The 16,797-nt window shown below is 42.5% G+C and overlaps 1 protein-coding gene across 2 annotated transcripts in view; it reads left to right on the top strand.

Moving 5' to 3' along the window:
- Nucleotides 1-14,334, top strand: part of EPB41L4B (erythrocyte membrane protein band 4.1 like 4B) — a 171,169-nt gene extending 156,835 nt beyond the window's left edge. Inside the window, exons 23-25 of one of the 2 annotated variants that reach the window (XM_069778718.1) lie at nt 4,053-4,121; nt 7,940-8,103; nt 9,642-14,334. In XM_069778718.1, coding sequence (XP_069634819.1) covers nt 4,053-4,121; nt 7,940-8,103; nt 9,642-9,711 — 303 coding nt within the window. In that variant the 3' untranslated portion in view covers nt 9,712-14,334. The remainder of the gene's footprint in view (nt 1-4,052; nt 4,122-7,939; nt 8,104-9,641) is intronic. The other variant, XM_069778719.1, reaches the window with a different exon arrangement.
- The last annotated feature ends 2,463 nt before the right edge of the window (nt 14,335-16,797 follow it).

Raw genomic sequence — 16,797 nt, 5'->3', positions numbered from 1 at the left:
TCTTTCCCCTTAAAGATTATTTGACCACTGGACTTGTCCTGGGACTGTGCCAATCCTTTTTGTATTATTCTTTTCTTTTTTTCTTTCTTTTTGTTAAGAGTCAACTGTTCTTTTAAGCTTAGTAAATACTCAACTTGCCAAGCTAAATATTCCGGACGAGGAAATACTTGTCGAAAGTAGTTCTGCTATGGTAATGCACCCTGACCTTTCAAGCAAGGGGCATTTGAGGTTGTGAAACAAGCCCTCAGCATGTGAGATGCCGCTGGAACGCAGAACGCCTTCACTCCCCTTTCATGCCGTGCCCCTGTGACGTGACGGTTACTTATGGGACCTGCCTTAAAGGTTGTTTTATGGTCGCGACTTGGGCTGCAAGACTTTCCACTGCTGCAGAGAGCAGGTGGGCTTGAAAAGTTTTATACTTACAAGTCTGTCTGTGCTGTTATCGAAAGTACAGCTCCGACCTCTCGTTGCTCGTGATATTTCTATAGCCCCTGTGACACCCATTAGTCCCTTTTGCTCCCGTGGAAGAGCCTGACTGTGCCAGAACATGCTCATCTGAGCAGGTCTGCAATGTGGACACAGTCGCGTCTAGCTCCAGCTGCCACCTGAGCAGGTCTGCAATGTGGACACGACTGCTGCTCCACCTGCCACCGCAGGAATTTTTGTGCTCAGCTGTAGACTTTAAAGCTGTTATTTCTCATTTTGTCTTATACCAAAGTAGACAGAATACCTCAGCAGCTTGTCTACAGGCAATCCACGCACTAGCAGCTACTGTGTTTTGCTAGTCTGAGCAGCCTCAATTCAGCTTCCCGAGAGTGTCCTGCACACAGAGCTGCCCGCCTCCTCTTTCCTCTTCCCTTTTCCCCTCATGTTTGCAATCCCAGGTGAAGCCTGGAAGCTGCTGAAGGTCTCCAGAGGCTGGAGGGACAGCAGGTTTGCGGTAGGTGCTGGAGATGGCTCTGCTCTTCTTCCTTTCTTGGTCCCCAGGTGGCATCTTTCAACAGATGCTGCCGCAGCAGAGAGAAGAAAGCACCCAGGAGAAGTTTAGAGTCTGCTTCTGCCACGTTAGTCAGGAGACGTTTAAAGGTATGCTATGTCTTCCTCCGAACACAGGGAGAGAGGCTATATACTGTGTGGGCACTGTATAACATTTAGGTCTTCGCCTCTCGTTCTGGTCAGAGAGTTGTTTTGCTTTTTTGAGCTACTTTGAGAGTTTTGACTCCATGCAATAAACTTTACCCCAAGACTAGGGTCAGGAAAAGACTCACACATGATGCTGCTTTCCTTGTGTGGTGGGGTGGGAATTCCAGGGTTTTCTTCCTCTTCCCAGGTGCTGGCAACTGCTGCTGTTATCAGCACACTGCTGGCCATGGTGGACATGCAGGACAGTCAGGCCAAAGTATATTCTTGGGTGAAAAGACTTTTCCAATTTCCAAATTCAGTTTCACATAAACCAGTTGCTTCACTGATGCGTTCCACGCTACTCTCTCCCCATCCTGCGTATCCTCAGTCTGAAAAGTGTTCTCAAATATACAGAATTTTTCTGCTGTTGCATGGATGAGGAGGATGTCGTACCTCCTTCCTACTCAAAGGAGCCAAGCCATCAGTCGACAAGAACCTCTTGCCAGCGCTGAGGAGACAACAGCAGCGTTGTCTCTGCGTTTTGCCTGTGGGAGCTGGCAGCAGCACTCATAATAAGGCCTGGGCCAAACCAATAAACTCCGTTGTGCCATTTGAGTAACAGTGGTCTCTTCTTGGACGGAAAAAAGATGAGAAGAAGACAGTAAATCCTAAAGGCTGAGCAAGGGTGGTTTCTGTTTGTCACTCTTAAATTGAACGCAAGTATGGTTTTTCCCCCTCTGTTCCTTAATTTCTGTTTTCAGTTTCTTTAAAGTGCCGGAAATTGGTGGGTTTAGAACCTAGAGAGCCTTTCATTTATCGAGATTGTCTTATTCCCAAAATTAAATAAGCACAGCTCCCCGAGAGAGGAACTTGCGCTGATAACTAAGCCAGATTAACCATTTTTTTGCCGTGTTTTGATACGTAGGCTGGCCTTTGGCACGTCCACAGATGGGAGGACTGATTTTGCAAGAGAGTATTCTGCGTGGCTGTGTGCCACAGTGTGTAATCAGGGCTGACTCCTCTTGCGGGCCTCTGGTCCCAAATCCCAGTGGGCTCTTGAATAGCGTTCTGCGTCATTTTACTTTTCTGTATTCAGTAACCGCGCTCCGATTCCTTAATGAGACCAACCTGCAAAATTAGAGAGATTTTGGCTGTAGAATATCAAACTCACGCTGCATATGAGCAACCAGCTTCCCACCCCTGTTTGCCTTTGGCTCAAATATTGTGTTCGTAATGGAGTGCGCTTGTATTTTGTACTGCAACGTCATATTGCAAACCCTTTATAACCCAAGAACGACAACCTGGGCTCATGGGTATTTGCTGTCTCTCAAAAAAGTGAGACATGTTACAGCTGTCCATGTTTTGCGTTGACAGACTTGGCTCAAGGTATGAAGCTTGCAAGGAGCTGTTGTTTCAATCCAATGAGTAGGTTCAATCGGCATTGTAGCGTACATACACTTTGCTAACGGACGTGAATATAGGACTATAAAAGGAGTGTGAAATTTTCTTTAATATGTTTGCATAGAAAATAGTGATTTAAAAGAATTTCTCCCTTACACAGTTGTTTGTTCATTTGCACCTGTGTAATTGACTTATAAACACCTTTATTCTGTTAAAAAAGGTATTTACATGTTTAACTGTATCTTTGCTATCCATACTCTCTGTGTGTAAGAAGCCTGACAGTTAATGGCCAGATTAATTTCACATGTTTGCAGAAGTGGGCCTGCAGATGGCCGTTAATTTCCCTTGGCATCCTTTTAGCCAGTATGCTTCTGTTATTTTATTTACAAAATAAACTCTATACATTTACGTAATTATATTTGACGTCATAATTTCAGGTTTTGCTTTGGCTTGTGGGCTCAAGGCCCTCAGGGTAGCTTTCCTCATTATTAAACAACAGTTATATATCTGTAGTTAGTGAATTACGCTTGAAGACGTTCATAACAAACAAACGCACGGCAGTTTCTATAATAAAGTGAAAAACGCACCTTTACAGTGAAAAATGTGGTTTTCCAAATGGAAAGCATGAAGTGCAGTTCGAAACTGATACCTTTATTTGCTATTTTGTCATCTCTTTGAATGAATGAATAACGTCTGCATTGTAAAGAGGAAAATCGCGAAAAACAGCATTCACAATGAAGTGGGACAGAGATTGTTGCTGCTTCTAATATTTCTTTAATTTCAGTTAATGGTTGAAGCGATTTTAAGGGCAGAAGCGACTTCCAGCAGGGTCTAGTCACACCAGTGACCGTACGCTCATGGACCAAGCCCTGGGAGCTCTCAGGCTTCTCGGCACATGGACGTGTTGGTCTCTCACCTCTCCGGGTGCTTTTCCAAAAAAAACCTCCTAAGGTCATCCGTTACCCACAGCTCTCCCCTCGACACAGGGCCTCGTAGCTGCCCGAAACAAACAGTTGTCCCCAGTGCTTTTTTTATACATGGTTTTCTTTCAATCCCACTTTACGTGATTGTTTGTCTGTCTTTGGCAGCAACTGTGGGACTGAAACTCTAGAAATTTAAAATATGTAAAGCACGAGTTCTTTAGCCAAAGTTCCTGCGCTGCAGAATTTGCTCCTGCACTTCATATTACACATTTTAAAATGTAGTGCTGGCTGAAGGAAGCAGATAATAATCCAATGGCTGTTGACAGAATTGGGAGATATATTGTATGCAATCAGCTCCGTATTTGCACAACAGATTTAATTACATGGTAAAATTAATTTATCGAGTTTTCATATTTATGCTTTGACTATTCATCATCAGATTTCTGTATGCATTTTTGGAGGGGTCTTTTTTGGTCTGGTCCAAGCACTGCTGAACTGCTCTAATTTGTTGGATATGTCACTGTAGTTGCAATGCTTTGCTGCTTTTTTTTTCTTTTGCATTTTTATGCTCTGAAAGTAACATCTTTTTCTTTATCTTTTTTAAAGATAAAGACATTCCCTGCTGATACATCTAATCCTTTTTTCGATCCTTTTACAACAGTACCACAGTTTTCTGTAAGTAGAATGTGCAACTAAAAAACTGTGTATTTAACACAATTCCAACTGATTTTTTTAACAGTGTCAGAAACTTATGCGCTAAGCAGTCCTCAAAAAAAAAAAAAATCCAAGTAGAAATTAGAGTGCAAATTAGCTAAATATTTCCATTATACAAATAATTAACTTGCCTGCATTCAGACATTGCTGCTTACTAGACACAGGACTAAGAGTTAAAGGTCAAGGCTCACCGCTAATGCGGTTGGTCCAGAATGTTGTTCAGTTCAGGACTGTAGAGGACAGTTGTGAAGCTCCGTAGCCTCTTTCCAAGGAGCAATAAGGGAATGGGAAGACTTAGTCCTCTGTCTAGCAATTGCATGGCCTCCTGCCTGAAACCGCCTGCTGTGCCATCACAAAGAGGGGCCTGATTTTCATTGAATTTGCATCTGAATTTTAAGGAAGAATTATAGTTAGTGTGTTGATGACTACAATGGTATCCTTGTATAAACTCCCATGTTTACTTAATAACTTGAATCAAGTATTGAACTCAGTTCTTGTTAAACTTTCACAGAAGTTGGGATTTGGGGTTTTTGGTAAGGTAAACTACATACAAACAGGAAACAATTATTTGATAATTTAAAAAATAAGTCCAATCTAAGTCCTACTTTAAGGGTAGAGGCGTTACACAGTAAGTATGACAAAATTATCTACTCTGTAAGAAACACTCTCTGATTACAATTATAGACCACAGTAACTGACTTAAGCTTTTAAATTACGTTTGCAAAATGAAGCATTTCAGACTTTAACCTTAACTTTTACTGATAGCAGTAATCTATATCTGGCATATAATCAGAGATAAGTAACTTCAATCACTGTTGGGCCATGTGCAGTAACTGTCTGCATTTAATGATTTAAAGAAAGAGGCTTTTCTTTCACGATAAACCTGATCATGGGATTTGACCTAAATGTTGTTTTTCTCCAAATAGGTATTTTAAAGCCAGAGTTAGTTAGGGTCCCTAAGCTGCGTCAGTGCCACCATTTAGCTGTAATTAAAGGTATCCAAAAATACACGGGAATATGTCGCAGCAACTTTTCGCTAGGTCAGCCAAGTCCAGATAGTAGTTGTGGTAAAAGCTAAACCAAAGTTACAGTGTTTGTGTCTTTCATAGTACTACTTTACCTAAGCAAAAAGATACACCCAAAATAGCTTTCCCACTAGTTAGTAATGATTGTCAGGAAATTATTTTTCTGCCTATGACAGTTATGATGAAAGCAAAATTTAGGAGGGGTATATAAAATATTTTTTCATCATTGGGGGGATAGAACTTTAAAATATAAAAAGAAGCTACCTTGATATACTTGTCCACAGAAATTTCCATCTTGCAGGAAATGGCTGTTTCTTGGCAAATTCAAATGTTGAGATTTTTGTTATGCTCTGTCGGGAGAGAAGCAGCAGAGTAAAATTCAAACTAATCTTTCTGAAATTCCCTCTTCGCCCCATAAAGTCCTGTTTCCCTGGGCAGGGTGGAGGGCAGAATCCAGATCACAAATATTTAAAACAGTTACAATAAAAATCTAATGGTGTGCGATCCATCGTACGATTCCATACATTCCTTTTAAAGAGTTACGTACAAACAGCTGTGGTAAATGAGCAGCTACCTAGAGGACTGCATAAAGAAGGCAAAACAATTAGGAAGGTTAATTAGACTTTGGTCCTGTGTTTCACGGTCCTCCATCCCAGCCCAAAGAGATGTGCTTCTCCCCAGCAGCGGTTCAGTTCATCCTGATGCACGGGCTTGAAGATATCTGCCCTGCAGGCGGGAGCTGTAAAGGAAAGGTCTAAATTAGTGCTAGGACTTACTTACAGGTAGATCTAACTCTGAATGTTCTCCAGTCACACATAATCCCAGATGGTAACATTTGTTAATCTTTTTCCTTGTTTGTTTGGGTTTTTTTCTTTTTCTTTTCCTTGCTTTCCTTGCTTCCCCTTCACTTTTTTTTTTTTTTTTTTGCTTGGAACAAAACATTGAAATGTTATTGAGGGGAAAAAGGTATGAACAGTGACATTTTGTGTAGGGCTTCTAATTTGGTGGTGTATATGCAGCTGTGTTGATTTTATCAGAGGAAAAATTAGAGAACTTGGCTGCCTGGAATATTTAAAAATAAGCTTCATGCCAGGAACCCCTCTGAATTTCAGAGATTTCCATAGAGAAATGGCAGGCTTGCTGACCATATTCTCAGGCTGGTATGAGTCACATAGATTGAAATTAATGAAATTAGATCTGTTTAGACCAGTTAAATATTTGATTCAAACATACTGTGCAAGCAGATATATATAAGAAGATGCTTTGGATATATACTGTAAAACCATTATCCAGAGCAAACACTCTTTAGCACTCAGGGCAAATCTTCAGCAAGTGTAATTTGTCATCGCTCTGCTGATTTCAGTAAGGCTGGGAGAATTTACATCAGCCTCACGGAGTGGTGCCTCCTTCTCATGCCATAAAGTAAGATCTGGCAGTTCTCAGAAGACAGGGATCCTGTATGAGGAACACCAAATTTGATACCCCTGCAGCTTGTAAGGCTGAGTTTTAAAAGTTGAACGAGAGAGAAGTTTGGACAGGTTCTATTAGCCAGTATTTACACACATAATTGGCCAGGGTTGGAGGGAGAGTTTCTTTAATTGGTTTTACATTTTCCATTTTACTAATTTTGTGGAATTAATGGAATTCCTTTTGCTTCAGAGGTTGTTTTGGAGCATATCAGACGGGTTGAGCTGAAACGTCAGCAGAGACATGTTAAAAATGACAATAAGCAAGCAAACCTAACACAGCCATTCTTTCCTGGGCTCAAATAATTGTCCCGCTGATTAAACTGATTTGTGTTTAGCATTGATCCTGCGTGGCTTGCAGAATTTGAGAAATAATTAAGACAAAAAAAAAGTTGCTGTTCAAATAGCTGCTCCCTTATGATGGTGACTTTTCTTCCTCCCTGCCCTAAAGTCTGAAAAAAGTTGGCAAGAAAGAAATGCAGCCGATACCAGTAGGAGCATATCCTAATGGTCCTGACATGCTGACAAACTGCAATTTCTCTGTGCTTTTCCCAGGTCAGGGTCATCCATGCACCACAGGCACTAGCCACTGTGGTTTGACATGAGAAATAGTCCATGCCGAAAAGGAAGACGGTGTTGTTTTATTTTTAGGGGTCCTGCCCGTCCAGCTGTATAGGCTGGCACAGTCTCTGTTGTAATACTGCAGCGCTGATATGCCTCACCTGAAAGGCAGGAGATAGTTGCTTGCTGTTTGTCTTAAAGCAGCCCTTCCAATATTGCCTATCAGTAGATAACCGCCAGAATATTTCTCCTGAGGCATGTTCCAGTTAGGAAATGTGGGAAAGGGATGGACACTTTGAAACCCAGACTCCTGGCTATTGCAAAACACAGATTAGTCAGAGGACCCACCAGCAAATTGTATAGGATTTCTGAAGAATAGTCCAGAAATCTCTTGCGGTCAGCATTCTCCAAACCGACGATGTCTTTTATTCGAATGCTGCCAGTCCCGTACGTGGAGTTTCATCTCGCGTAGCGCATGTTGCCGTCAGGCTTGCCCCTCAGGCACGGCTCTGGAAGAGCCATCGAAAGAGGTGGCTGTTCAGCATCCACGGAGGTTGCACTGAGCAGCTATAGCTACAGCTATGTATATATTGTTCTCATTATTAGTTGTTACTACTGAGTGTTTGGCAATGAATTGGATGGTGAAGTGTAGCAAGAGCAGTAGAAGCTAATCTATGCTTTTTTCCTTTCTGTGTCTGTATACTTTTTTTTTTTTTTTTTTTTGTAGGCAGAATTTACAGACAGCAAATTACAATGCTGTGCGGTGCAGTCATCTCCTAAGATAACGCTGGTAACTCCATCGCCCGTACTGAGATCTTTGGCAGAGACTATACCAACTCCAACGGTCCAGACAATATATACGTCGCATAAACCGATTTCGCTGGCAGACAGGTATGTGCAGTTCTTTCACAGAAATACTATGATGCTCTCTGCATTAAAGGAATCAGCTTGATTCCTCTTTTTCTATCATAATTACCATAAAGTGACGTTTCCCCTGATACCAAAAGATTTCCAGTTGCTGCTTGACACCTACTTCAGAATAGGTGGGTTATGTAAAGAAATATCTATAACACATATCTGCTCTGAGAACCAAACCTGCCTTAATTAACTGCTGCAGCCGGCAGCGTACCATTTCTGTGGCCAATGGCCTGGAGAAAAAGGCTTATGAAGATATTCCTCAGGCAAGTCATTTTGTCTGAACCACAAATGTTTTCTTTTAATAATTACTGTTGCAATTTGTTTTTTGAAATTAAATGTCCGGGGGGGAAAGCTGAGGTTGAGACATGCCCACTCTTCTAAATGAAAAATGGGCACTGGTTTTCTTTCTTTTACTACTTTTTTTTTTTTTTTTTTTTTTCCCAGTAATGTCAAGCTACAGTGGTCGGTCTTGTAGTTTCTTAGAGAAACAACAAGCCATCCCATCTTTCCACAGGCAGCCTGCTTTCAGTTTTCTATTGTTCCATCCTACCCGTTTTGCATGCTGGCTTCTTATTCTAGAATTTAATCAAAGCTGAATTTCCCAAGCTGATAATTTACTGAATACAAATGTAGGGGTGGATATATTCAATACTTCTGGAGCGCAAAAAGGTCTTAGGCTTATGTTGAAGAGACAACTATTTCTTTGGCATGATAATAGATGAGCATTTTTTACTTTTGGATTCACAGTCAATTCCCGTTTTCGTTTGTTAGCTGGTTTTTGTAGATGTTGGTTTAATTACACCTGCACGCTTGTTCAACATTGCCAACTCATCCAAAAATTTATTGTGCCGGTGAAAATGTAATTCTGAAGCTGTAGTGCTGAACTCAGCTTCTGTAAGATGTCTCGAACACAAGTGGGTGATTCCACCCCTGCTTGTCCATGAATGGGCTGCAAGGTTTCTGCGCTGCAGTTTAAATCTCCAAACTGTTTTACAAGCATTAGATACTTAACTCTCAGAACAACACAGTAAACAGAGGTTGGTTGTTTTTTTTTTCCCCCCACACTATTTCTTGAGAAACAGAATCACTAACCCAGGGCATTCCCAGTTGCAGAGCCCGCGGGCTCTGGAGTGATTTGGTGTGTGGGAGCAAGGGCTTCAGGCTCTGCTTCCCACACCCCGATGTGTGCAAGACTATAGTAAATTCAGCGTATAGAGATGTCCCCCAATATCCGACCAATATCAGTAGCCTTTAACGGGGGTAGAGATTAAATCCTAAACTGTTTTGCCATGTGGGGTTTTTTTATGTCCTTTTTGTTGCCTCTGTTTTCTCTTCAGAAATATCAAGTGGTACTTGGTTGTGAATCAGGCATCAGTTATCAGCCTTTTCACTGAATCGACTCTGACCTTTTTTCCCCTCCTTTGGTATTTTGAAAATGTTAATTATTTTAAATTGAAATCTGAGACTTATTGTTGTTCCCATAATTGGCTGTTTGTGCATTAATTACACAGTGCTGAGACTCTGAGGCGTGAACTTGAGAGAGAGAAAATGATGAAAAGACTCTTGATGACAGAATTATGAAATTCGCACTTCCGTCAGATGGAGAATGGATTGGGGCCTTTCATGTGCCTTCTGTCTGTTTACATTCCTCTGCTTCTGTGTACTCAACATAATGCATCGGGAAAATGTGTGATATTCCTGGCTCGCCTGGATTCACCACGGTTGGTTAAAATTAGGTCTCGGCTAGACTTTAACTTGAAGGAGTTCCTTTATTCGTTTGCTGCTGGGAAATAAACCTTCAATCCTTTATCTCTCCTGAGATTTTATACTATTAACACAATTAATTTCAGGTTTGGTTTTGGTAAATCTAGGGCAAAAAGGATCAGCAAGGAGCATACTGATTTCTATTGGGAAACACTGTTCTGTACATATGTTAATAAGTGCACAGAAATTAATGTTATGCAGAATATTTTGATAGTAACATAGAAAATATGTCATTTTGTACAACTGAAAATTGCAATGAGCTACTGCTATTTGTTAAAGAACCATTTTTAAAGCAGAAGAATGATTATTACATCCTAACCCCAGGACTGTTAGTCTCCACAGAAAAATAAACAGCTGTCTTATTAAATTCCTAACCTTAACCTTCACTTCAGAGACATAAATAGCTGCAAGGGGGAAAGACACCCCACCATACAGGTATACGCACCCAACGATCTCTATGGTTTGTCATCTTGACCTAAACCTTCAACTAAATCTTACCGTATTTCCATTAATGAAAAAAAAAAAAATAATCAGTTGTTTAAAGTAATTTGCTACTGACTTTCTAGCTTGATACTGACTTTTTTTAACGAAGTGAGAAGTTTTACCTTCTCCGGGTTGCCTAGGCATTAGAGCTCACCCGCACTCAGACGGCTCCTGCCCCAGCACTGCAGGTTGCAGAGCCTCAGCGGTGTGGACATAGCTCGCGCACGTGAATTGATTGATCACTTCGAAGAATAATAACAATGATAGTTTACGACATAGCTGTGTCTATGCCCATTTTTTTTCACTCTACTAATCTGCACGTGTGTACTGGCAAACCTGGGGGGGGTATGCCTGGCTGTATATCCCGTTCACCTCCAGCACGCAAGCAGGTTCTTACCTTCGGTGGAGCTATCTCAGGCATCAGGTGGGGTGGGTAGTCCAGTGCTAGCAGAACCACAGCCCCAGGGAAGGTGTTTATGGTATACAGGTAATGCCACCGACTGTTTCCTAGGAAAAAAAAAAAAAAGAAGAAAGAAGTTCTCCATTTCCCCCTGTTCAGTAGTGCAGGGTCATCCAGAAAGCTACCAACAACTGTCAGCTACAAGGTACTCTTCCAACAGGAAAGTTTTGTGCGTTTTGTATGGCTGAAGATGTATATTTTTCTGTTACTCTGTATGCTGTGTTCTCTCGTTTGTATTAAGATAAAAGATTGCCCTTAATTTGATACCGATTACGATGGCTTTATCTCAGCTTAAGCAGTTTGTTTGTGTGGAGGCTGGGAAAGTGATTGCTGTGAGACTGAGTTTCAGAGTTAGTTCGTGCTCTTTTTCTGAAAGGAGAATTCTTGAGAGCATCGTAGGACTGTGGATTGCAAGGTGGAGGTATAAAATGACTTGTCTCTTTTATATTTACTGGGACAAGAAATTAGCATTAGGCTCCCCAGTTAAATCCACCAACCCCAAACTTTTCTGGTTGCCATAAAATGGGGCAAAATAAACAGCACAAGTGTTAGGTAGAAACTCGCAATACAAGATGTAATGAAGTAGCTCAACTTGAGCGATGGGCACAAGGAGCCATAGAAACACACCTGGACTGCAGATTTCGGAGCGCTCAGGTGACTTTGCTGGGTAATCGGATAGGACTTGTACGCTGTCCACCTAGTTACAGTGCCAGGACACTTCTGTTCCTTATGTCTTAATATACTGCTCCATCAACCCAAGGTTATTAAAAATGGATTAGGAGCAGTAAATCCCTGTGAAGAAATCAGAAAGGAGGGGAAAACGCAAAAGGCTGCATCTCCCGTGTCCTGTTACTCACCTTTTCCCAGAAGGTACTGGGAGAGGGAGAAGCAGCAGCATGTTTTGTCCGTGCCCAAGTAAAAGGGAGCATTGTGAAGAACAAATAAAAGAAAAATGTAATCAGAGGTGCTGTTTGGGGAGAGGAAAGCAAAGTAACATTGAGAATGGCACAGCGCTGACTAGCTGAATCTGGTCTTCTGCCTGCTGTTAAGCAAGCCCCAGTTTTGTGTGAAATGGCGGCAGTTTCACAAAGTCATTGTCAAGGAAAAACAGCAAAACCAGATCTGAACACACGCTTCAGTCGTACTGATTGCCGTGGAGTGGACTTTAGGAACCCCGTGATATGCCTTCAGGTTTGGGGGCAAACAGATCCAATTACCCGCATTAGGGCAGTCTGGTCACAGAAAGAAAAGCCTTTAGCAAAACTTGAATGCCTGACTCAGACCAGCCCCACCAGATGTTCTGGCTCGTAAACCAGCTATTAGTTTATTATTTGAAATGCAATGTTTTGCTCCCATTGTATAAAAATACTTCAGCTGAAATAGCCAGAACTGGAAAACAAGAAACGTGAACCGAGATTACTTTACAGTGGCCAAGTCTTTATAGCTGAGAAACAGCAGAGATTCCTCCCTCCTTGGTTCCCACCAGGAGAAGAGGGAAAGGCTCGCGTGGCCGCTTCATTCCCGTGGGCTGTTTTCCACAGAACAACCCTAAGTACGTTGCCTTGTCTTGTTTTAGTGTCTTATTCCACTGGCTGCCACCGTTTCCTATTCTGCAGTCTAATGGAGCTTTATTAAAACTGTTTTACTGATATCAAACTAAACTTTTAACTGCGGAATGTCATCACCTTGTTCTTTCTTACTACGTACATTCTTCAGCCACGCTTAAGCGTCTCACTTTTCACATCCTCTGAATAAACCCTCCTGCCTCACCTCTGGTTGGGAATTACAGTGTTAGGACACCTGTTACCCAAAACTGCTGTAAACAAGACAATGTCAACGTGAACATACGCTGAGGGGCAAATACTCTAGATTTGCCCCTCGACTTTAACTTTACAGGTGTTAAAGGATACTCTGCCTGAGGGTATGTCTGTATAATAGCGCAGAAGTATCTGAGCTAGCTTTAATGAGCTTGCCTATGTAGTTGTGGCAGCATGAAGCCCAGCACAGGCTATCATTATCATGTACATTGACGTGTGTAAAGATAACGCATTTGAACAGCAGCCTTCTGAAGCATGGTCTCCAGTCGGTGACAGGACAGGGTGGCTGAAAGGACTTTGTCTCTTCAGCTCTCCTGGGAAAGGCTTCATCTCACCTAACGTTAATATGCCCAACTCTCCGCTGGCAGGAGATCAAAGGAACTGCCTTCTGGAGGTGACTCTGACTTAAACGTCTACCTTTGCGTTGCTTACAGTTAAGTGAGATGAATCCGGCTCTCCATCCCTCTGGTTAGGTCGACACTGCAAATCCTTGCCGACACAAGGCTACATCATCCAGGGGTACTCTGAGGTATGACTTGTGATCGACGTAGCTCTGCCAGCGAAAGCCTTGCGTGTTGGGTGTAAATAACGCTACCAGAAACACCCTGTGCCCGGTCTGGGAATAGCTTGTTGATGAAACCTCCTGCTCTAGCCACGCTGGCAAAGCCTACCAGGGATGGCCCTGGCTTTTAACAGTGCCCCGAGCGATGCTCCGACCCGGTCAGCAGATCCCAGCTTTCCAGCGTGAAGTCTCTAAGCAGCAGAATGCAATGTTGTCATGTTTGGGTGATTCCAGCAAAATTTATTGGCCATTTCAATAGCTATGCAAGGAGTTAAATATTTTCTCATGTTGCAGTCTCTTATGGAAGCCAATCAATTGTGCTTTGTTTTTGTGTGGTTCAGCTGTTTTCACTATTTTGTTTGAAAAGGGATAACCGGGTTTTCTTTAGAAATGTTGTTTGAGATCCCACATCTCTATCAGATCCCACAGTGTGTGCAGATTTTTCACATTTCAGACATACTTAGACCCTGAAAGTGCAATGTTTGAAAACTAACTCCTCCAAAGTTTCAGTTCGTGGCTTCACAACTCTCTTGCGACAGGATGCCTACGTGCCCATTTGAAACAGAGCTGGCAATGCAGTGAAATGTTTCTTTGGAGGCAGCACCATGTTTTGTTTGAACTGTTTACAAATATCCTTTGTTTTTCTTTCTTTTTTTTTTTTTTCTGAATACATTTCTGGTTCATTGGCTACAAAAACCTACTCGTAATTATGCAATGGAATATTGTTTCTTTCTTTTTTTTTTTTTAAATGTCCTGATATTCAAGGAGTTTGCAATAAATATACTGAGGCTGATCCGTAATTGCATGTAAGATCAGCTTCACAACTGTGTTTTGTAAAGTTAAGTGCCGTAAAAGAACCTGTAGATGACGTGGAGAAGGAGGGAAGGGAGAGAGCAAGTGGAGGAGAAGGCTTCTTTGGCAGCTGCAGCTTTGACTGGTGGGTAGCAGCTTTAAAGTAAGATTGCTCACACCATTTTGTTTCATCTGAGTAGCAGCGTGTATCATCAGACAGTGTATGATGGCATTTTGTTGAAAACATGCCTAGAGAGAAACTTTTACGGCTCAGCTGTTTACCTGTTCCTGTATTCATGCCTGCAATAAATGAGATGAAAAATAAATCACAGAGTCTGAGCAATTTGTAGTCAAATCAGTCATTCAGGAGGCGTGGGGCACTATGCCAAATAAAGGAAACATTTGGTTGCTAATAAAGCGGATCCACCTTCATTAAAAAAAGAACATCCTAAGGAAAAAACAGAGAATTTCTTCAAAAAGCCCAGAGGGTTCTCTCCAGCTTAAAGTTACAGACCAGTGTTATAGGGTGCCAGTCATCTGTTGGGTCATTAGCTGGGGCACGCTTTGCTGAATACCAGAGCTGGAAAAACACCGGCAGGATCAAGGTGGAGAAACACGAAACATGGCATGTTGCTGGTTTTTCAGCTGGGGCTCAAAAGGTGGCAAAAAGCACTGTTGGAGTGGAGCGGGGGGGAGAAATATTCCGTTTCACACAGGGCTGGAAGACCCCAAGTTATTAAACTGTTCTATGAAGGAAAATAAATAATAAATAAATAAATAAATAAAAGCCTGTTAATTGTAAACATTTTTTTGCTTTAACACAATCAAAACATTTCACTCAGATTTTTGCCCTTGATTTTGCCATTTTTTTAAATGTCTAAATGAAAGGTTGCTTCAGAATGAAACACTTCCATTTTCTTTTTTTGAAAGCTCTCTAAATCAGGACATTTTTGACATTAACTGTCCCAGTGCATTTATGAAATAAAATCCCAGTAACGTTCACCCCATTTTCTGAGGTTGCCAAAACTCTATATTTGGAAGCAATATGATCCCATCCCAATTTCTCCAGCTGGGTACTCATCTATTTTTAATCTCCACGCAGGGAAAGCAGGGGGAGCAACAGATCAACGTTCTTCCATCAGTACTCAATTTATACCAAGAAAATTGATTAGCTAGCCAGCAAACCTAGTTAATTAATTCCCCTTAATATATGTCTTTGCTAAAGAAATAGTGTTCTGGGGGTAAGGGAATGAGCAGCTGTGCACTAGTGAAAACTCTCGTGTAATCTGGCTGCGACTGAGAAGCATGAGAACTTCAGAGATGTAAATCTGAACAATTTTTTTGGTTTATTCTGAGATGACTGTTCTGTGGGACTGGGTGTGAGGTTGAAATAAAAGATTAACCGTTGCCCTCCTCCAGCCGCCCCACAGCAGGTTCACAGGAGCATCCCTGCCTCCTGGTGTCAGATGGGGAGAGCAGCTTGCCCTTTTTGTGAGAAACTGGGCAGGGGATCAGCTTAGCTGTGGCATCAGATGTGTTTGACAACCCTGACCGTCGCGGCTGTGTCATACGTGCTGCCAGTAGCACATATGGTACGTGAGGTGTCTTCTCGCCAGGCTTTAGGGTCTGTGATGGTCAGGGGAGAAAGGAGGAAAACAACCCACACCATCACCTGCAGGGTGGCCTGATGGCAAAGCATTGCCTAAAACAATGTTTGCCTTTTTAGTGTATTTTAAAACTGCATATATAAAATTGCATCATTACATAGGCAATATGCAATTGATACTAATTATATGGGGGTTTAATGACTATTTCCACAGTGTGTGGGGGGTATACAATGCCAGTGACCGCACAGGTCTGCCATCAGAGTATCTGGCACAGCAGCGAGGCGTAAAAGCGACATGGATCTTTACTGTTTCATGCAGCTCTGATTATTCAGCTCCTCAAGCAGAGAGACACTTACCCTTCTGCATCCTTCTTCCTCTGCCTTTCATTAGCAAACTCTTTTGGACATCCAAGGAAAAGAGCACAAATTCCTTTCTTTAAAGATATTTAGTCAGTGATGCTTAGCATCACAGGGGCCCAGTGATGTGAAGAACTCAATTATCTTTTTTTTTTTTTTTTAAATCATTTGCCTTGCTGCATTTGAAAACAACAACAAAAAACTGTGATTTCTGTGCTAACTGCCTCCTGCTCTGCTCTGGCTGCTGGACCCCTCCAGCAGTGCCAGGCTTGGCAAGGGCACAGGGTGGCTTGGCAGGAGGGGACAAGGGTTGGTTTTTTGGGGCAGGGGGTGGACTGCCAACACCCCCAGCACTTCTTTCCCTCCTGGGGTATGCTTTTTGCTGTGGCCAACACAACTGCTCCATCCTCCGAGGTGGGACCTGTGCTGCCCTGCTGGGAGGTGGGGAGATGTTTGCAGCTCCAGGGTCACCCAGGGAGGGTTTGAGGCTGGTGGGGCTGAGAGCTGTGGTGCTTGTGGATGTAAGAAAGAGGCACATGAAGGAGCTGGGGCTCTGGACATTTTAGAGGCTGCCTTAGCTCCCAGGTTGTGCAGGCACGAGAAGACGCGTGAGAGTCTGGGGAGGAAGGTCAGTTTGAGCTTCCCTCTACCTGGGTATGTGAAATTGGGGATTTGATGGTGGGGGCTTCACTGTGAGACTGGTCACTCCTCCCTCCTGCAAAGGAGTTCCATACCTGTCCCTTCCACAGCTGACTAAACCCCACGGGGCCAGTCTTTGCTCAAGGAACAGAGCAAGGGCTGCGGCAGGGCTGTGGTCGGTGCCTTC

Source organism: Haliaeetus albicilla, chromosome 3 (genome assembly GCF_947461875.1).
Source record: "Haliaeetus albicilla chromosome 3, bHalAlb1.1, whole genome shotgun sequence".
NCBI lineage: Eukaryota > Metazoa > Chordata > Aves > Accipitriformes > Accipitridae > Haliaeetus > Haliaeetus albicilla.
This window is presented reverse-complemented; position numbering and strand designations above follow the sequence as displayed.